This window comes from Hemitrygon akajei, chromosome 7, assembly GCF_048418815.1.
Source record: "Hemitrygon akajei chromosome 7, sHemAka1.3, whole genome shotgun sequence".
Lineage (NCBI taxonomy): Eukaryota > Metazoa > Chordata > Chondrichthyes > Myliobatiformes > Dasyatidae > Hemitrygon > Hemitrygon akajei.
Genome location: NC_133130.1, coordinates 23,287,290 through 23,309,318, shown reverse-complemented (window position 1 = coordinate 23,309,318; position 22,029 = coordinate 23,287,290). Strand labels below are relative to the sequence as shown.

Below are 22,029 nucleotides of genomic sequence, written 5' to 3'. Positions count from 1 at the left end.
AATTAAAATATGAAAATGGATTGCACCCACCCTTTTATTAAACGTAGGCATTTAATGAACTGACCTACATTAAATCAAAACAACAGTAGGCTATCTAGCTCTTCAAGCTCACTTCACTATTTATCAAGATTCTACTACCTCAACACCATTTCTCTGCTCGATCCTAAATCACATATTAGCCATTAGTTCTAACTCATTGTCTGAACCTCTACAGCTCCCAGGGTGTTGAATTCATTAACCTCTGCGTGAAGGAGTTTCACATCACAATCCTACTTGGTTTACCTCTTACTCTTATAAGAAAAAGTGCCCTAGTCCCAGACTTCTCAGCCAGAGGAAACAACCTCCCTGCACCCAACCCATCACACTGTTATGAGTTTTGCAAGTTTCAATGTACCATGTTTTCTCATTCTTCTACGCTCTAGAAATTGCAGACTCAGTCTCATCTCCACCCAAATGGCAAATCTACCAATGCTGGAACCAGACCAGTGAATCACTGCTGCATTTCCTCTTTGAAAAGTGCACCACTTTCTAGGTAATACTGCCAAAAAATGTACACAATGCTTCATACAGTGTCTAACTAAACACCTTGTATAATTGTAGTAAGACAGCTTCACTCCTGTACCTACATTGAGGAGTGTTTAAGATGAACACAGCATCAGTTTAACCATTTTTTGCAGTGAGGCAATGAACAAAAGAACAAATTGACAGCAGCAGGTTAAAGAATGAAGCCCTACCAGCTGACAAATAGTGACATGACAGACTGCATCAAACTAAACACTGGAAGAGCTCAATGGGTAAGGTGGTATCTGTGGAGGGAAATGGACAGTTAACAACATTTCCCTCCATAGATGCAGTCTGACCTGCTGAATTCCTCCAGTATTTTGTTTAATACTGAGTAGTATCCTCTAAGGATACATAAGCTTACTCAGTCTTGTTGCTGGTGCCATGGTAAAGTGATCACTGTCCTCTGAAATGGCTTCGCAGTTAGGGATGCACAATAAATGCCAGCCACGTCAAAACTGCATGACTAGATGAAAAGTTCACAAAGCGTGCACTGAGCACCTTTTCGCTATATCTTATAACAAACAACAATTAACTCAGAGTGGATCAATTACAAGCAGGCTTATTTGACCAGCAGTGCACAAGAGCTGCTGATAGCTTCAAAAAAAAAACAGACAGCATAGTCACACCTATCTCCACATGTACAGCTACTGAATGTCAGTTCAAGCACAGGGTGCATTATGTTCGACTGCTTAATCAGTGTACTTGGTATTCTTCCAGTAACCAAAACCACTTGTCTGCAGTTTATTCAGGACTCAAGTTTCATCGGCATAATGTTGCATGAACACTATTAGCAAAGCACTTTGGTACAATACCGGTTCCATTTTGTTACAGTTGAAAATTCCACATTTGAAATCTGAATTTCTCCTCCAAACCCTGTAAGTGATAATCAAATAAGAACTTCAAAGCACATTAATAGAGAGGGTATAAAAAGTGTATGAAAACTAGGTCTGTAAAGAGTGGAAATACTGATTAGCTGTGATTTACCTGAACTGGTTTGAGAATCACAATAACTTCCTGTTGTTCCTGGCTTCATACTGGTTCTAAACTTGAGAACCATGTCAAAACTGTAGATGCCGGAAATCCAGAGTAACACACACAAAATGCTGGAGCAACTCAGCAGGTCAGGCAGCATCTATGGAAATGAACAAACAGTTGACTTTTCAGGCTGAGACACTTTATCAGGATCATGCTGATCCTTCTCTCAGAGAAGTATCATTTGTCATAGTGGAGAGACTTGAGTTCCTGAGCTCGATGCAATCTGGATTTTAGCTTCTGTTAGGGTCACCAATGGTATAATGGTATAAGGCATCGGTTAGAGTACACTTGGGGTACTCTGAGCAGTTTTTTGCCACTTAGCTAAGAAAAGATGTATTGACATTGGAGAGGGTCCTAAGGAGATTCACAAGAATGATTCCAGGAATGAAAGGGTAAACATATATGGAGAAATTGATAGTTCTGGGCTTGATAAAATCGCTGGAGTTTAGAAGGAACTTACTGAATATTGAAAAGCCGAAATAGTGTGAATATGGAGAGGTTGTTTCCTATAGTGGGGAGTCAAGGAACAGAGGGCACAGCCTCAGAATAGAGGGACATCCATTTTGAACAGAGATGAGGAAATTCTTTAGCCAGAGAATGGTAAATTTGTGGAATTCACTGCCACAGATGGCTGTGGAGGCCAAGTCATTGAGTATACTTAAAGCGAAGGTTGATAGGTTCTTGATTTATCAGGGAGAAGGTTACTAGGAGAAAGCAAGAGAATGGGGTTGTGAAGGATAATAAATCAGCCATGATGGAATGGTGGAGCAACTTCAAAGGGCCAAATTGCCCATTTCTGCTCCAATGTCTTATGGTCTTAAGGTGGTACAGTTAAGGGGGGGGGGGGTAGGGAGGAGGGGTTTCAAAGAGTAGTCTATCATGAATTCAATAGTGGAACTGGTGGAAGATGACACATTGTAATGGCATTGAAAGCAGAGGAAGGCTGCAGCTGTGATGTGTCCCCAGTCATCTTGCATGCCATTCCACTGGATCCTGATCTCAATCTATCAAGTACTGTGTGATGGCAACCCGTGCATCAGCCTCCCCACATTAAACAAAGTCACGCACAGGCATGCTCCATTAAGGGAATAACTGCTTGGCAGGAACATCATAGACGACATGAGTAATCGCAATACTGCATCAGAGACATTTCTTGCTATCTGTATTTATAAAATACACTAAAGTACGCATACAAAATGTGTAAATCGAGTTTTTATTTGTTCTCAAATGGTTCCATTATGAAATAAAATTACTGCCACAAACTTTACCAACTGTCAAAGATATAGGATAAACAAATTAAAACTATCACCACTTAAAAAGACCAATGTGCTACATTAAAATTAGAAAAAAATTCTCATGTTACAGACAGTTATTTCCCAGCTAATAAAACAATACTAAGTCACAAGAGTATTACTACAACACTAATGTGTACACACAGGCATGCTTGGTTCAACAGAATCTGCAGATACTGTTAGAAGGCGCCATGTTTCAGCATAGTTCCAAAAATTGCTCATGCAACCATAATGACGTGCATTTGCCAGTTCTGCCTCCTGTGCTTCATTCCATGTCCATCCATTTCTGTAAATCTGGTGATGGTACAGTGCCATGATGTGGCTCTTCACTGCATGCAGCAGCTAGTTCACTGAAGCTTTTAGCCAAAAATGTTAGCAACTGTACCAATATGTTCTCATCACAAAACTGCTGCATGCAGTGGAGTTCAATATAGTTGAATTGGTTTACCCCTCATGTTTGGAGATTTTAGTACTGCTTTTGTTGATAATCTTGGCATTAAGAGACAAGAAGGACAAATGAAACATTAAAATTATCTCTATTGTATCTCAAATGAATTCTCGGTACATACTCAGTTTACAAACATGATCAGCATGCTGCCGTTAATTTATACATGGGCTAAGCACCTACACAATAATATTCTCCTATGTCCACCATTAAGAAATATATAATTTAACTAGACTGCTAATAATGAACCTATTAACATTGATTGCACATGATTAGCATAAACCAGAAAAGTACATTAAATTAATTGAGACACAGAATAAGTACAAAACATTCTACAATACAGCCCATTGTACAGAATCCTGCTCATTGGGCCCAGTTTATACTGATTAGTATCCTGATGAAGTCAACATTATTTTGCAAATTCAGTCAACTTCCTTTTTCTGGACAAAAGTGATCTTGATGCTGCATATTAATACTCAATTGAATTTAAGACTCAGTCTTGATCCTTCAGCTTTCAGTTTACACTCATTGAAGTAATCATGTCTTCACCTCAAATAAAAATTATCTTTCAAAGTGATCCATGGGGAGATTTTCTTTTTCCATTAGAAAATAACATAAATACACGTGAATTTTGAAAAGAACAGACAGGAAGACCAGTCCATTTCAGTTTATGCAGAACAATGCCAGAAATTCTTTAATAAACATTGGCATTTTTCAATCTAACAAGTTATGAGATGGAAGAAGCAATGTTGTTGGCAGACTAACTCTTCCATTATTACCAACAAATGCCTCATTATTAAATCTAAACACTATGGGAGAATATTCAGAAACAGATCACACAAATTTACAGAATTCTTTTTGATTTATAATCAAATGCAACACAATGATTTATATTTTCAAACCTTGCACTCATTTAACACCCCAAAAAAGTGAGCATTGTATTAAAGGAGACACAATCTCAGGGGTGGGGGTGGGGGGAAGATGTCTCAGTGGTGCAGTTAAACCATTTGTTCCCTTTTTAAAAAGTAGCAGAATTGGAATAAATAATAGAGGTACAGATTTGCTGCTTATGGATTGGTTAAAACTCAAGCCTATTTACATCCACTGTTTCTTGAACAGTTTCATTAATGATAAAAAGTTAACTTCTGGATTCTGCACATTGTAAAAATAGATATTACACTGCTAATACAATACTCGTTTAAAAGTGTACAGGCATTCTTTTGTTCTATGCTCTAATAAAAACAGCAGTTGGGGCACGGTGCTAATATTTGTACCTGCAACTAGCTTGCCTAACACTGTTTGTTAAATGGGTAAAGAGGTTTGGTGGGGTGGGAATGTGGAAATCTTCTCTCATTGAACTACTTCTCCATGGACAAGTTAGATAAAATGAAGAAAAGCTAAGCAAAATGCTCAAGAAGGGAGATTAGTTCACAAGAACCTCTGGGTAAAAAAACGTATTTCCTTCTTCACAGGAGCTAGCAGAATGAGATCTTGAAGCCTGTCCGATGTGAAGGCGAGTTGCTGGTTTTAAGTTGGGCAGAGCACTGCAAAAAGAATAAAAACATATTGATAACATATTTGTAAAATCAGAAAATTATATAACAATGATTCATCTTGGAAAAGGAATGGTGCTGGAAATGAAGTGGAGGAGATGTGCATACACTGGAAAAAAAGCTAAAGGAAATGGGAAACATTTTCAGCCATTCTGTTGGTATTGTTCATTTAAAAGACCAACAAGGAACACACTGAGTACAGTTTCCTTGTTCAACATTCTAGTGTCAATCTGGGCAGGTAAATGGGTAGTGCATGCATAAGAACAACACAAAAAAAAACACACCGCAATATGAAAGTATTAAAGCCCATAATGAATTCCTTAATCCATTAGCTGCAAAAAAGATCGTCATTCAACTGAAATTAATGCAAAAAAAAAGACTTCTTTTATATCCTGGGACCTTGAAATAAACGCTGGTGCCAGAACACAATATTGTCTGTCTCTGAATTTGAAAGTTAACCCCATAGTTTGCAAATGTGCACACACTGTCTTGATTCAATAGAAGACTAAATGGATGAAGCTAATGGATGATTGATTTCTATAAATGTTTAAACTTAATTTATTTCGTCTGACATAAGTGGACCCTCATTATGTTGCTGGCGAAGTAGATGGGTTTGATGATACATAAAAGAGCTTCAGATACCTGGAACCCCAAGTATTTGTCCTTTTCTTTATGCCATAAAGATTTTGACTTCCAGATGGTGTACGGTCTGTGAAAATGACAGTTGTTCTTTGAGGAACAGCCGTCATCCTCACACATCCTCCTTACATAAAGTGAATGTTTTGGTTCTGCCTCGACTGGAGCGAGCACATTTTTGAGAAATTATGAAAATTATACACTATTTATAAATATACAGAAAAACCATTTAGTGTTTATAGTCATAGAACCCTACAGCACAGAAACAGGTTCTTTGGCTCACCTAGTCCATGCTGAACCATTAACCTGCCTAGTCCTATCAGCCCGCACCTGGACTATTGCCCTCCATACGTCTCCCGTCCTCGTACCTATCCAAATATCTCTTAAATGTTGAAATTACCCCCATATCTACCACTTGAGCTGGCAGCTCGTTATTCACTCTCACCACCCAATGAGGGGGGAAATTCTCTCTCATGTTCCCCTTAAACATTTCACCTTTTACCCTCCACCCATGATCTAGTTCTAGTCCCTCCCAACCTCAGTGAAAAAAGCCTGCTTGCATTTACCCTATCTATACCCCTCATTATTTTATGTACCTCTGTCAAATCTCTCTTAATCTTCTACAGTCTAGGGAATAAAGTCCTCTTCAAACTTTCCCTATAACTCAGGTCCTCAAGTCCTGGCAACATTTTCTCTGCGCTCTTTCAATCTTATTTATATCTTTCCTATAGGTAAGTGACCAAAACTGGACACAATTTTGTTTTGGATCCAAAGATGATCTTACATTTCCCTATAGAGATCTCAGTTTTTTACTGATTTACATTGGAACTTTCTGCTTCTATTGACACAGCTTACTAGTCTTTTAATCATGAAATTCATCTTAGATACTTTGTTTCTTGAACACTTGGGATCTCATAAGTGCATGAACATGGACTGAAAACAGGGTGTCATGGTTATGTAGCAGTTATACAGTACCAGTGATCAGCGATTGGGGTTCAATTCCTGGCACTGTCTGTAAGGAGTTTATATGTTCTTCCTATGACTGCGTGAGTTTCCTCTGGGCGATCCAGCTTCCTCCCACATTCCAAAGATGTGGAGTTGTGGACATGCTATGTTGGCTCTCTAAGTGTACACTCTAAGTGTAGTGACACAAGCGGGCTGCCCAGCACAATCCTCGCTGAACTGATTTGAAGCAATAAAATCAAGTAAAATCTCTGTTGCGATATTTCAACATAGTACATATGACAATGAAGCTAATTTTTAATCACACAGAAGACAGAGTTGGAATGGATATCTCCTTTTAAGGCAGGAAGGATGCCCCAAGGATCAGTTCTTAACCCTCAGATTTTTACTATTTAAATATAAGATAACCCAAATTTCCCAATGACACTAAAGTTGGTCTCAGCAACAGAATATACAGTAAGTGGGCAATAGCTTGGCAAATGAAGTTTAATGTGGGAACATGAGACCATGCACTTCACTCAGAGAAATCTAAAGGTAGATTATTGCCTAAATGGAGAAAAATTACATATATTTGGAGTACTGAGGGATATAGCTGTTCATGTACATGAATCATGAAAAGTTAGCAAGGACTTAAGATGACAAATAGCATATTGGCCTGTATTGAAGGAGTTAGGAGTTTACAAATAGTGAAGTATCATTATGAGAAAAGTCCAGAATCTGAAATGTTAACTGCTTCCTTTTCCAGTGACATCACCCGTCTTGCTGAGTGTTCCCAGCATTTTTTTTTATTTCAAGTGTCTGTCACCTGCAGCTGTTGATTTTGATTTTTACAATTGTACAGAGTAGTGTTGGTGAGGCCACACTTAATACTGCTGCAGATTTGGTCCCCTTTTTTAAGGGAGCATTTAGTATTGGAGGTAACCTAAAACAAATTCAGTAGGCTAATTTGTAGGACAGGATCACTGTCCTATCACAAACATCTAATTTTTATTCTTTGGAGTTCAGAAGAATGCGGGGGAGGTTGCTTGACAGGATAAATGTTGAAATACTTCAACTAGTGGTAAGTTTTGAACAATGGGACATATGTAATTACAAAGGGATGGTCACTGAAAACTGAATTTCTCCTTGTAGAGGGTGGTGGATCTTTGTACTTCTCTACTCCAGGGAGTTGTTTTGGCTGGATTATTTGGAATATTTAAAGAGGAGATTGATGTATTTTTGAAAGATCAAGGAATTGATGGCTATAAGGAGAGGAGTTAAGGACTCAGCAATCAGCCATTTTTCATATTGAACGTGGAAGGCTTGTAGGGGCCAAGTGGTTTACACAATTATATTTTCTTGTAGAAAGAATGTGGCCCAGATATTGGAGAACAACACCTAAAGAAACATGTCTATTATTTATTCACTGGTGAAAGAGTAGGTTTTAAATATCTACTTCTGTTTTTCACAACAGCTATTTCTATCTTCACCAGGAAAGAATCCCATCCCTGAAAAGTTCTGTAAAGGAACAGATACAAGGTATAGGTTGTGATGCTTGTCTTTAAACATCTGTAATTATACACCTATAAAGGAATTACCCCTTGAATTACTAATCTCCATCACCCTCCCAACTGTCCAATGAAGATTTAATGCTGGAAAGCCTCAAACAGGAAGCAGATCGTTCAACAAATGTCCTTTGATTTCCTTAAATGTACAAATATATTTGAGATCTTAAAATTTATTTTAAAAAGCACAGATCCTTAAAATGCCATATTTGTGCTAATACCTGAAACAGAATTAGAAAACTATTTTAGATTCCAGCCTTTGTGATTTACATTTGGCTGTAATTTCTTTAATTAACTAGTCTTAAACATCATTAGGAATTTCCAATTATCACTGCATTTTTTTTCAAATTAGCGGGTATGTTTACATGAAAATGAGGAAACACTTTTCACAAAGATTAGGGGGATTATCACAGCTCTAATTGATTGCATTCCCAGTTCTCATTTCATACCAGTCAAACATCAATAAAGATCTATGTCCCATCCATGCATGCAGGAGAAATAGGGAGATACATTTCATGTGAAGAAAAGAAAATCAGATGATCATTAACATGCACGTGATTTCAGATTGTAATGAACATCACTCCACCAGCAGTATTTCAATTAAATTAATCTATTAACAAACCAAATTTTTTAAAATAATATACATTATATGAAACAAATGGACTGGTTAAAAGGCAGTTAATTAGTTTTTAGGGTTTTGGTGACGAGACAGACATGCATGAACCCCTTTATTAAACAAACCACCACGTAATCAACCATGATTTCAGAAACCAGTGAACCTTTAAGGAGTGAAAATACTAAATGCTAGGAACTGCACAAATATACAAGTACTGATTACAACAAATACCCATTTCCATCTGGGGTGCAGATAGTATGCACAAACCTCAGTCAATCCAGCCTTTATACGAATGGTAGCACAACAAAAAAGCAAAACAAAGTCAGAGAGGAAAGGAAAGAAAATTTAGATTTAAATTTAATAGGAACAAAAATCAAAAAACAACATAAAGAGAAATCCTGAGGCAAATTCAGTGGAAAAAAATTGCAATCCACTGTTATTAAACTGGTTTGGGTGAACTAAGACAAGTTTTATTAGTATCATATAGCATCTTTCCATTTACAAATGGTACACTATTAAGATCAAGGGTCTTAATTCTAAATCAGAAACAAAAGGCAAAACTTGGCCCTCTATATTCCACGATGGCACGAAACTACTGCAATGTAACAGGAAGCCTATGTGCATAGAGTGGAATAAAGCCATAATGAATCTCTCATCTCTCTGCCGGTATACCATCTAATTGTTAAATTGACCTGGGCAGCTGGAGAGTCCAACGTGCTGAGAACACTAATATCCAAATTGTCACCACATTGGATTAACTCTATTTTTACTTTAATAGTGCAATTGGTTCACCCACTAAAAGCCATTGCAATCCTCCGTACCAAATAGTTGAGGCACATAACAACATTTAAAGGGAAGTTGGACAGATGCATTAATTGGGAAGGTTTAAAGCAATATGAGCAAATGGGACTAGCTTAGATGAGAACCTCGTTAGCATAGACCAGTTGGGCCAAAGAGCCTGTTTCAATGCTGTGCAGCTTTAAGGCTTATGACAAAGATTTAATATTTAATTAGGTCATACAACATGTAACATATGATTTCACTTTTGCAACTTATGGGCTTCAAATAATTCAATGCAATCTGTTCCTGGGTGAAGAGGAGGCTAGGACCTAATTGCTGGACACAGTGAGAAGATGTCCCTACTTAGACAAAGGCTTCTATCTGATATTGTGAACACTGGTTAGAGTCCTTGCAGTCTGTCACCATAACCCATGCTCTGCCTTCACTTTTGGATGCAGGCTGCTGTGGAGGAAAGACCAGGCTTACACAAAGAGCTTGAACCTCCAGAAACTCAGAGAGAATACAGTTTGGGTGCAGTTTGCTTGACGTGTGACTATGTAGAATGCAAGTGGAAATACAAGAATAACATGGCCCTAACATTTCAAAAACTTCTAAAATTTTCATGAAAATTACTAATCCTTTTTGTAGTTCCTCATCTTATTTGATAAGGAATTCTCTATTACAAATAATAATATCCCAAACAATCATCACCCTATCCACCCAAACGTGGGGTACAAATGTCCAGATATTTAACCAGTAATATGTCACTCATTCAGTACTAAATTTCACATTCCTAAATATTCACTGCAATGAAGGTGGAATAAACTCTTTGTCTACAGGGCACAGTTAATAATAAGATGTATTTATCTTCCTGCTCTGCTCTTCTTATGGTTATTTTTCCTTTGTCATCTTCACTGACAAATATCTCATGTTTAGAATCAGTCTGCAATAAAAAAGCTGCAATAAAAACTTACAATAATAGATTTGCTGGTAGGCAAATCAGCACTAGACTCATTTTTTTTGTTGGAGGATTTATGAACATTTGGATAGGCATTATATGATTAGGAATAGTTAGCATGGCTTTGTCAAATGCAAGTTATGCCTTATGAACCTGATTGAATTTTTTGAAGATGTGACTAAAAACATTGATGAAGTTAGAGCAGTGGATGTACTGTATATAGATTTTAGCAAGGCATTTGATAAGATACCCCATGCAAGGCATGGGATCCAAGTAAGGAGGCATGGGATCCAAGAGGACCTTGCTTTGTGGATCCAGAATTAGCTTGGCCAGAGAAGGAAAAGAGTGGTTGTAGATTGGTCATATTCTGCATGGAGGTTGGTGACCAGTGGTGTGCCTCGTAGATCTGTTCTGGGACCCCTTCTCTTTGTGATGTTTATAAATGACCTGGATGAGGAAGTGGAGGGATGGGTTAGTAAATTTGCTGATGACACAAAGGTTGGGGGTGTTGTGGATAGTGTGGTGGGGTGTCAGAGGTTACAGTGGGACATCGATAGGATGTAAAACAGGGCTGAGAAGTGGCAGACGGAGTTCAACCCAGGTAAGCATGAGGTGGTTCATTTTGATAAGTGAAATATGATGGCAGAATACAGTATTAATGGTAAGACTCTTGGCAGTGTGGAAGATTACAGGGATCTTGGGGTCCGAGTCCACAGGACACTCAAAGCTGCTACGCAGGTTGACTGTGTGGTTAAGAAGGCATGCAGTGTATTGGCCTTCATCAACTGTGGGATTGAGTTCAAGAGCCAAGAGGTAATGTTACAGCTATATAGGACCCTGGTCAGACCCCACTTGGAGTACTCTGCTCAGTTCTGGTCACCTCACTACAGGAAGGATGTGGAAACTATAGAGGAGATTTACAAGGATGTTGCCTGGATTGGGGAGCTTGCCTTATGAGAATAGGCTGAGTGAACTCGGCCTTTTCTCCTTGGAGCAATGAAGGATGAGGGGTGACCTGATAACGGTGTATAAGATGATAAGAGGCATTGATCGTGTGGATAGTCAAAGGCTTTTTCCCAAGGCTGAAATGGCTAACACGAGAGGGCACAATTTTAAGGTGCTTGGAAGTAGGTAGAGAGGAAATGTCAGGGGTAAGTTTTTGTTACACAGAGAATGGTGAGTGTGTGGAATGGGCTGACGACCTCGGTTGTGGAGGCGGATACCACAGGGTCTTTTAAGAGACTCTTGCATAGGTATGTGGAGCTCAGAAAAATAGAGGGCTATGGGTAACCTTCGGTAATTTCTAAAGTAAGTACATGCTTGGCACAGCTTTGTAGGCCGAAGGGCCTGCATTGTGCTGTAAATTTTCTATGTTTCTATGACTAGTAACATGCTACATTGCTTCCACAAGGCATGTGGAATGCAAGGATAGGATTTGTGTTTGAAGCACTGTCATCAACATGGATATTCTGCAGTTATCTACCGTAAGACTTAAAATGTCTTGCATTGGAGTGGAGCCATTAACATTAGGGGTTCATAGTTTGAACGATGTAGTCTAGGGGGTTTAATTTTGATATGTACTTCTATGGTAACACAGAACTCTGGCAACTTGCTTGCTTTTGGGAATAGCTGCCAGGAGAAGTGAGACAAAGAACCTGTAATATTTACTATATCTCATGCGCTCAGGATGCACACAGTTTCTGCAAAAGAGGAAAAAAATCTTTGTTTTGCCTCATTACATATAGATTTTTGAACACTGATATTCAGAGTAAAATTCGTTCACTATATTGATCAGTTCTGTTAGGAAAAGAAAAACCTTCTTTATTGAAGCCATTTAAGCTGCTAAGCTACATAACTATTCTAGAAGAAAATTATGACCAGTTTAATTTTGTGTAATAACCTTAGCTACAGATATCTGAAACTGGCAGGGACTGAGGAGACATTTATCACAAAGGCTGAGTGAACTGAAATCCAGTTCTACGTGTGACATGCAGGATCCTACAACATGTTCATTGCTGGTTTTGTCAATGTTGCTTCTACAAAGAATCAACTACTTCTCACACTGGAAATAGAATCTACTCTATGCTGCCCAAGAAATTCAGAAAAATCTATATAACTTCTACCTGCAATTAGAAATTAATGCAATAGTCTGTGATGATAATAGAATTTATAGTGCTGAAATCTTATTAATACGCAGGGATATCAATATGGGCAAGCACTGAATAAAACTAGTTTGCAACAACTACACTTCAAACATAAGTTCAGTTGAAGTAAATTAGAAGACACTGAAATAATATTTCATACTGAAGCCAATATGAAAGTATGGATCAGCACAGGTCAGCAGCTGTCAGTCAAACCCATCAGCGAAAGATGCAGAAGGAAATTTGCACTTACCTTTAAGAATGTAATCTGTTAACAAGGTTGGCACTCTTTCACTATCTTCCTTCATTGCCTGGAGAACTAAAAGTGAATGCCAATTAGATTTTCAAAATTCATTTAATACTGAAGCATAAAACTGAAATTATCTGCAGTCTTTAAAAAAAAGAGGACTATGAAGCACAAGTACCTATAGAAATTAGTTTTGAACTTGGGAAAACTATTCGTAATCTACCAAGCTGTCAGTAGATTCATATTTAGCATTTGTATATTTTTTTTTAAGACTGAAGGTTGTAAAGATGGATTCTAAATTCATTGTGGGTGGTTTTGCAAACCTTAAGGTAATAACTTGATAATCATTTTACACTTCATTCCATTCCAGTTTTTTTTTGCATTCCAAAGGGAAAACAAAATCAGACAGGGTGAAAAGTACCATGACTTTCCACTGGAGTCTCCTGTGTTTAAATCTAATGGAAAAGTCATTGGTTTCTACTTACAGATTTCAATAATAATAACGCCTAAGATGATGGAGGAAATTACAAAACTGTGCTACTGAGTATAGGACAAGCAAATAGGTTAGTTAAGGGTGTGGCTAAAGGGATAATGCTGGAAGAAGGGCTTTGAATTTCCATATCACTGGATCTACATTATTGCAGACAGCTTTACAAGTGCTCTTGGGGAGGATTGTAATGTAAGGCTAAATTGCATCTATCTTAATGCAAGGAGGCTGACAAGCAAAGCAGATGAAGAGTGTTGATCAGCACCTGAGAATATGATCTTGTTGCTATAACAGGGATATAGACAAAAGTAGAACTCAATATTTTGTGGCATGGAATTCTCAAGTGTGCAGAGGAAGTTGGGTAAAGAAAAGGAGGTTGCATTGCAATACTCATTAAAGAGGATGTTAGTGTAGTAACAATTTATCCAAGAACCCTCTTTAAATAAACCTTTAAGGGTAGAGAACAAAAAAGGGGTGTTCAGCAAGAAGCAGAGAATCAGATACGAGGACAAATTATTGACATATGAAAGAGCAATAGTTATAGTAGTTGGAGATTTCAGCTTCCCAACATATACTGGATTTACTTTAGTGTGAAAGGTACAGAAAGGGATGGAATTTTTCAAGTGCATCAACAAGAGAATTTTGAGCCAGTCTGTAGAAAACCTGACTAAAAATGGAAAAGTACTAGGGAATTCAGCTCTGCAAGTGGTTGAAGTGTCAGTGAGGGACCATTTGGAATAGTTCTTGTGGGAAGGTCTAGATCTGACAGAGGAATCATTCAAAAGTGAAATAATGAGGGTTCAGGGCCAAAGCGTTCCCATAAGAGTGAAAGGCAAAGACAAAGTCCAGAGAACTCAGATGTTAAGATAAAGGGGACTGGATAAAGAGAAAAACAAAAAAAAAATGGCAAAAATAGAGAACAGAGTAGGAGAACAAAAAATGTTGAGTACCACCTAAAAGAATTAGAAGGGCAAAGAGAGGGCATAAAATATCACCAGCATACATGATTAAAGAAAATCTCAACACATTTTATAAGTACATTAAGGCAAGAGAGTCAGTAACCAGGGAAAGAGTAAGGGGCACATGGATCGAAGTGGCAATCTGTGCACGGATCCAGCGGATGGAGGTGAAGTCTGAGAAGTGTACTTCTCATCTATATTAACAAAGGAGAAGGAGGACATTGTAATTGGGGGTATTCTTCAAGGGTGATAGTGAGAATCTAGAACATAGAAAGGAGTCATTAGACTTCCATACTTACATAAAAGGTAGAAAACTGTAATAGTAACACAGTTACAGGGACTTGGTTATATCTCAGGTGGCTATGTGAGATAAGGGAGGAGATTGCTGGAGCACCGACAGAAATGTTTAAATCTTTTCTTGGTCACAGATGAGGTGTCATTTTACAAAGCGTTTCCAAATCCAACTGACCTTATGACTCTTTGAAATATTACATAAAAATATGTTGAAAACTCCTGCAACTAGAATTAAAAACCAAAATATCTGGAAACAGCACACCAGGCAACATCTGTGGAGACAGAAATGAAATTAACTTTCAGGTCCATGAATTCTCTTCTGAGATCGAGGTAAAATATTTTAACTTTCTTTCTCTCCCCACAGATGCTGACTTACCTGCTGTGCATTTCTGTTTGCCAATTTCACAAGGCTTTATCCCATGCCATAATGCTGCCAGATGTATGTGTAATGTCATAGGTTATGTAATACTCAAAGCACAAGTACAAAGTAAATTTATCAAAGTACATATATATCACCATATACAACCCTGAAATTCATTTTCTTCAGGGCATACACAGTAAATTTAAGAAACAAAAGAAATAATAACAAATAAGCAATAAATCGAGAACATGAGATGAAGAGTCCTTGAAAGTGAGTCCATAAATTGTGGGAACAGTTCAGGGATGTGGCAAGTGAAGATGAATGAAGTTATCCCATCTGGTTCAAGAGCCTGATGGTTGAGGGGCAAACTGTTCCTCAACCTGATGGCGAGAATCCTGAGGCTTCTGTACCTTCTTCCTGATGGCAGCAGCAAGAAGAGAGCATGGTTTGGATTGTGGGCTCCTTGATGATAGATGCTGCTTTCCTGTGACAGCACTCCTTGTAGGTATGCTCAGTGTAGGAAGGGCTTCACCTGTGATGGGCTGAGCTGAATCCACTACCTCTACAATTTTCCATTTAAGGGCATTTCTGTTTCTATACTAGGTCACGACGTAACCACAAATAAGAATCAGGTTTAACATCACCGGCATATGTCATGAAGTTTATTGTTATGCAGCAGCAGTACATGGCAATACATAATTAAAAAACTGTAAATTACAGTAAATACTAAAAGTTAAATTAAGTAGTGCAAAAAGAGAAAAATTAATTAGTGAGGTAGTGTTCATGGGTTCAATGTTGAATCAGAAATCTGATGACAGAGGGAAAGAAACTACCCCAGAATCACTGAGTCTGGGCCTTCAGGCTCCTGAAACTCCTCCTTGATGGTAGCAATGAGAACAGGGCATGTCTTTGGTGATGGGTGTCCTTAATGATGGTTGCCTTACTTTTGAGGCATCGCCCCTTGAAGATGTCTTGGATGCTGTAGAGGCTAGAGCCCATGATGGAGCTGACCAAGTTCACAACTTTCTACAGCTTATTTCAATCCTCTGCATTAGCCCACCTCCCACCAGACATGATAGCAATGCTCTCCTTGGTACATCTGTAGAAATTTGCAAGTGCCTTTGGTGACATACCAAATCTCCTCAAACTCTTAATGAAATATAGCTGCTGTGGTGCCTTCTTTCTAACTGTATTGATATGTTGGGCCCAGGATAGATCCTCAGAGATGTTGACACCCAGAAACTTGAAACTGCTCACCCTTTCCACTTACAATAACTCGATGAGGACTGGTCATTGAGGGATTAATCAATATACCAGTATACTTTCCACCTCACTTCTATAGAAGTTTTTCAAAGTTTTTGGTGTTATAACATGATTCAATATTTGGCCAAATATGACGTTGAAGCTGTGCACCTGTGCTGATGGAGATTGTGGAGATGTTACCAATCTGAACTGACTGGTGTCTGCATGTGAGGAAATTGAGGATCCAGTTGCACAAGGAGGTATTGAGGCCAAGATCTTGAAGCTTATTGATCAGTTTGAGGTTATTGAGTGCCGAGCAATAGTCGATGAAGAGCATTCTAATGTATGCATCTTCGCTGTTCAGATGTTCCAGTGTTGAGTGAAGAGCCAATAAAATAGCACCTGCTGTGGGCCTGTTGTGAAGGTAGGCAAATTGGAATCGATCCAGGTTGCTTCTCAGGCAGGAGCTAATATGTTTCATCACCAACCTCTCAAAGTTCTTCATCACAGAGGATGTAAGTGCTACTGAACTGAGGAGATTATCTGTTATTTTAAGAGTTATTACTGATTTAACTAAATGCATTTTAACACAATGCAGTAACTAAGCAATAAATATACAATAGACCACTATAATGAGTATAAAATATTCTGGTTATTCAGGGTAACCTCAAAATAACACAGATGTCAGAGGACAAATTCAACACCCACAATATAAGTTGTACTAACATTTACCTAATTTTGGAACCCTTCTTTCTCCTGTATGTCAGCGCTATTTCCATAACGTGGCTCTATACAGATAGCTCAGTGCCCTTATCAATGTTAAAGTGCTTAAAAACCAAGTGCATTCACTGTTTCAACAGATTTCCATGACTTCAACCCCCCTTTTCTCCACTCAATCCTTTCCCAGAATCTATTGTCTCTTCCTTTGTATTAACAAAGGCCTGTCACATTCTTCTGGGAATATGCAGAAAACACTGTAGTAATAAAATCCAACATAATTATAGAAAGGTGCACACCAACTTTCACCAGATGTCATCTACAGACATTGACGTGAAGTAGTATGGGTCCCCAGATACAGTTCTATGTGAATTTCTTAGGCATTTGGGTACAGTACTGTACAAAAGCTACAACTGGTGAAGCACCCAGGGAACAAATTTTGTATGCGCAGTCTCTCCCATCTCAGTCACCGAAACTTGTAGGTCCTCCAGAGTTGATATAGGTCTCTTGGTGGCCTCCCTCGCTAGTCCCCTTCTTGCACCGTCACGCAGTTTTTGAGGACGGCCTGCTCTAGACAGATTTACAGCTGTGCCACATTCTTTCCATTCCTTGATGATCGACTTAACTGTACTGCAAGGGATATTCAGTTACTTGGACATTTTCTTGTACCCATCTCCTGACGTGGTTTTCAATAACCTTTACGTGAGGTTGCTTGGAGTGTTCTTTGTCTTCATGGTGTAGTTTTTGCTAGGAAACTGATTCACCAGTAGTTGGACCTTTCAGATACAGGTGTATTTTTACTACAATCAATTGAAACACCTTAACTGTACCTGGTGATCTCCATTTAATTATGAATTATGTGACTTCTAAAATCAATCGACTGCCCCTGTAATGATTTGGTGTGTCATATTAAAGGGGGTGAAATCTTATGCAATCAATTATTTTGTGCTTATATTTGTAATTAATTTAGATCACCTTATAAAGATCTGTTTTCACTTTGACATGAAAGAGTCTTTTTCTGTTGATCAGTGTCAAAAACAGCCAAATTAAATCCACTGTGATTCAGAGTTGTAAAACAATAAGACATGAAAACTTCCCGGGGGGGGGGGGGGGGTGTTGAATACTTTTTATAGGCACTGTATATATAGTTAGATTGCCTAAATACTGTATATTGGTTAAAATAAGGTGGTGGTTGAGAAACAGAAATAAGTGTGCTTAGCTTTATAGTAGCTCCGTCGTATTAAGTGTTATTTGGTAACTGGAAAGACATAATATACAGTACTGTGAAAAACTCTGAGGCACCCAGCTATATATATGTGGCTAACTCTTGTAAATTACTGTATGAATTCTCATGATTCTACACCGGCCAACATTAAACAATCCATTTGCCATGATTTTGCTTAGTTTATTCCATTATTCCTCTTTGTAAATCTAATGCATTCTAATAAAGCTAGAAAACCTAATGCGATAATGATTAGCAGACTAGACTTTGTCCTCTACTTCGCAATGAAATAAAACATATCCAGAAGAATGCAATATTATATCTCTTCCAGTGTATTGAAACTGCAATGTAACAAGTTTGTTATATTGAGGTTGTAGTGTTATTCACTAGAAATGACTGAAGAAATCTTCCTCAATGCTTTAAAAGTTAAATCTAGCCTTAGGATGAACTCCATTTTTAAAAATGATCTTTACTCACTTTTTGTTAAAATTTGAAGATCTTCTACAGATGGGGGTCCAGCCTTCTTCTCATAAGGAATGACTGTGGTCAAATACTGTTACAAAAGAGAAAAAAATAATGATCTGTTAATTTGTTAATGCAAGTGACAGATTTACACCAGCTATCTGTACATCTCCACTGGCTGCAGGCTAAAACCAATGGAAGGAAAGAATGGAGGATGGGGTCAAGTCCAATTTTTTGCACCATTACATGCTTTTTTATTTACATGCTAAAAACAGTCAATGTCCATCAATAAGCCACACAAATAACTAATATATATCATAATTACCACTCAAGCTGAAAGCAAAGCAAAAGACAGACAATATTCTTAGAAGATGTATTCCTATACATTGCACATCATAGAAAATATGGGAGAGATTTAAATGGAACACAGAAAATAAAGAATGAGATGGTTGAGAAAGTTTTGTGAAATTTATAGTACTTCAGAGGAATATATGAAACTATGCTTCAAGTTCCTAAATGTTGAAAATTGAGTCATCAAGCGACCTTCTATATTGATATGCCAATCAGAACTGAGTTGCAGTCAGTGATTTAGTTCTGTGTAATATGGGGGGGGGGGGGGGAGGGGGGGAGGGGAGGCAGGAAACAAACTAAAGTCAGTTCATATATGACTATCAGTTGTCACTTCTGTCTTATATCTAGGATAGGAATACACTATCTTGATGTATAATGTAAATCCATAGTCTGCATTCCTGTAAACTCTAGTTAGGCCACATTTGGAGTACGCCTCAGTATAGGAAGGATGTGGAAGCATTGGAAAGGGTACAGAGGAGATTTACCAGGATGCTGCCTGGTTTAGAGAGTATGGATTATGATCAGAGATTAAGGGAGCTAGGGCTTTACTTTTTGGAGAGAAGGAGGATAAGAAGAGACATGATAGAGGTGTACAAGATATTAAGAGGAATAGACAGAGTGGACAGCCAGCGCCTCTTCCCCAGGGCACCACTGCTCAGTACAAGAGGACATGGCTTTAAGGTAAGGGGAGGGAAGTTCAAGGGGGATATTAGAGGAAAGTTTTTCACTCAAAGTGGTTGGTGCGTGGAATGCACTGCCTGAGTCAGTGGTGGAGGCAGATACACTAGTGAAGTTTAAGAGACTACTAGACAGGTATATGGAGGAATTTAAGGTGGAGGGTTATATGGGAGGCAGGGTTTGAGGGTTGGCACAACATTGTGGGCTGAAGAGCCTGTAATGTGCTGTACTATTCTATGTTCTATATAACCACCCATATGGGTTCTATCATCCTGCTACTAACATTTAGGAAAATAGAATAGTTAGACTCTGACGCAATTGTACTTTACCTATACATGGAAAACTGAAGAAAGGACCTCATTAACTACAGCATCATAAAGATGATTTCATTTCTAATCAAGAACAAATGATTCACTGCAGGGGATCTAAATGTCTCTTAAAGAAGATCAAGAATTCCTCATGAATCTTGCAACAAAACATGTGTAGATAGGAATTACTTCTTTCATAGGTCCATTGTCATGTTCTTTCAAACAGCAAACCACCTCATCCTTATTGAGTAGTACAAATAATGACCGATCTAAAAAGGTCACATTACAAGGTTATCTGATAGCTAGGCTTATACTCCTTTGACTATAGAGGTTTTATAGGTGTTCTTTTCAAAATGATTAAAGGCTTTTATTTTCTCAATTTGAAGAAATTACCTTCTCAAATGCAAATTCAGTAATTTTGTAAACTTATATTTTACCTTTTCCCTTATAGATTTACCAAAGTCCACATCAAAAATGGAATGCAAAACCAGAATACTAGAATCCTTATGGTATACAGGAGTCAACCATGTGCCCAATTAGGTCCATGCTAATTTATTTAGACTAATCTTTTTCACTAAAACCAAGAAATAATATTCCTTCCAGTTACACTTAACTCTCATCTGAATGCCTTTCGCAACTACAATAGAATCATACATCATGAAAACAGATCATTTGGCTCAACTTATCCATGCCGAGTACTAGTATTCCACTTTAACCCCATTGTCCTATACTTGGTCCAGAACCCTCTGTACCCAAGTAATTCAAGAGCTCAAGACACTACCTAAATTCTGTCAGTGACCCAGTATCAACCACTCTCTCAGCCAATGCATTCCAGTTACTTACTTCTCTTTGGGTGAATAAAGCACCCTCATAGTCCCTCTCACTCATAAGACCGAGCAGAATTATGCCATTTCACCCATTGAGTCTGTTCCACCGTACGATCATAGCTGATTTATTATTTACACTCAACCTCATTTGCTTGTCTTTTTCCTGCAACTTCTGACACCCTTATCGATCAAGGAACTATCAACCTCATTTTTAAATATACCTGCTCAGTTGGCCCACAGCATCTGTGGCAACAAATTCCACAGGTTTACAACACTCTGGCATAAGAAATTCTTCTTCATCTCTGTTCTAAAGAGCTGTCCTTTTATTTCAAGAAAATGTCCTATGATTCTAGACTCCTCCACGATAGGAAGCATCCTCTTCAGATCCACTCTAACAAGGCCTTTCACAATATTCAGTAAAATTTTAATGAGATTCTACCCTCGCCTCCCCCCCAGCCCAACTTCATCCTTCTAAACTCCTCTTGGCCAACCCACATCATCATTAAGCCTCTCCCTCAGAACTTTTTCCTGCATCTTTCCAACCTTTGATGTTAGACTTACAGGTTTACAGACTCCAAGCTTTTCCCTACTGCCTTTCTTAAAAAGGGGGATGGTGCCTGTTAGTCTCCAGTTTGTTATTATCTCACTTGTGTTTAGTGAGGAATTAAAACTTTTAGAGTTCATTTAATCTCTTGGAGGAAAAAACCTTTGGAGGAATATAGAAGTTATTCTTTGCTCTAGATTCCAGCATCTGCAGTCTCATGTCCCCATCAATCTCTTCCCTTGCCTCCCAAAGCAACCTTGGAGTTCTCCTTTATCTTAAGCCTATGTCCTCTAGTTTTAACTACTTGTTTTATGGGGAAGTCATTTACTTTATAATTGATTGAATCTCCACTCTGGCACCCTTAGGACCTGACTGGTGCTGAACTATGGAACATGCCAAACTACAGAAATTGTCCAAATCCTCTTCCTCTGAACAGGAGAACTATTCCTTTAAGAACAGACATTCTCCAGGTCATATAAGAGTCTAAGTAGGAAAAGCTGAGATTGCAAAAGTTGCAATGGAAGGCAAATTAGACACAGATTAGTATCGACCTTAGCTAATCTTAGTTAGAAAGTTAATGAGGAAATTATGTTCCCTGCACCGAATTGTTGATACAGATAATGGATAGCTGGCAGCCCACATACCAGAGCCTGTCATCCTGAGAAGGATTTTGTTTATTCCTTTGTTGCTTTCTGTGCAATAACAGTTCCATTCTAAATCAGCACATTAAGACCAATTTCAAATATCTAAACCTGTCCCCATCCTGTACATAGACATTAAATCTATTAACCATTTTCGCTAGA

The 22,029-nt window shown here is 38.2% G+C and overlaps 1 protein-coding gene across 5 annotated transcripts in view; it reads right to left on the bottom strand.

Moving 5' to 3' along the window:
* Positions 1-2,793: 2,793 nt before the first annotated feature.
* LOC140730291 (fasciculation and elongation protein zeta-2-like) overlaps positions 2,794-22,029 on the bottom strand; it is a 123,605-nt gene continuing 104,369 nt past the window's right edge. For 3 of the 5 annotated variants that reach the window (XM_073050501.1, XM_073050505.1, XM_073050502.1), the window contains 3 exons: positions 18,534-18,609; positions 12,781-12,846; positions 2,794-4,880 (listed from right to left, as the gene is read on the bottom strand). In XM_073050501.1, the coding sequence (XP_072906602.1) occupies positions 4,864-4,880; positions 12,781-12,846; positions 18,534-18,609 (159 nt within the window). In that variant the 3' untranslated portion in view covers positions 2,794-4,863. Of the gene's footprint in view, positions 4,881-8,879; positions 8,931-12,780; positions 12,847-18,533; positions 18,610-22,029 lie in introns of all 5 variants that reach the window. The other 2 variants (XM_073050504.1, XM_073050503.1) reach the window with 2 other exon arrangements.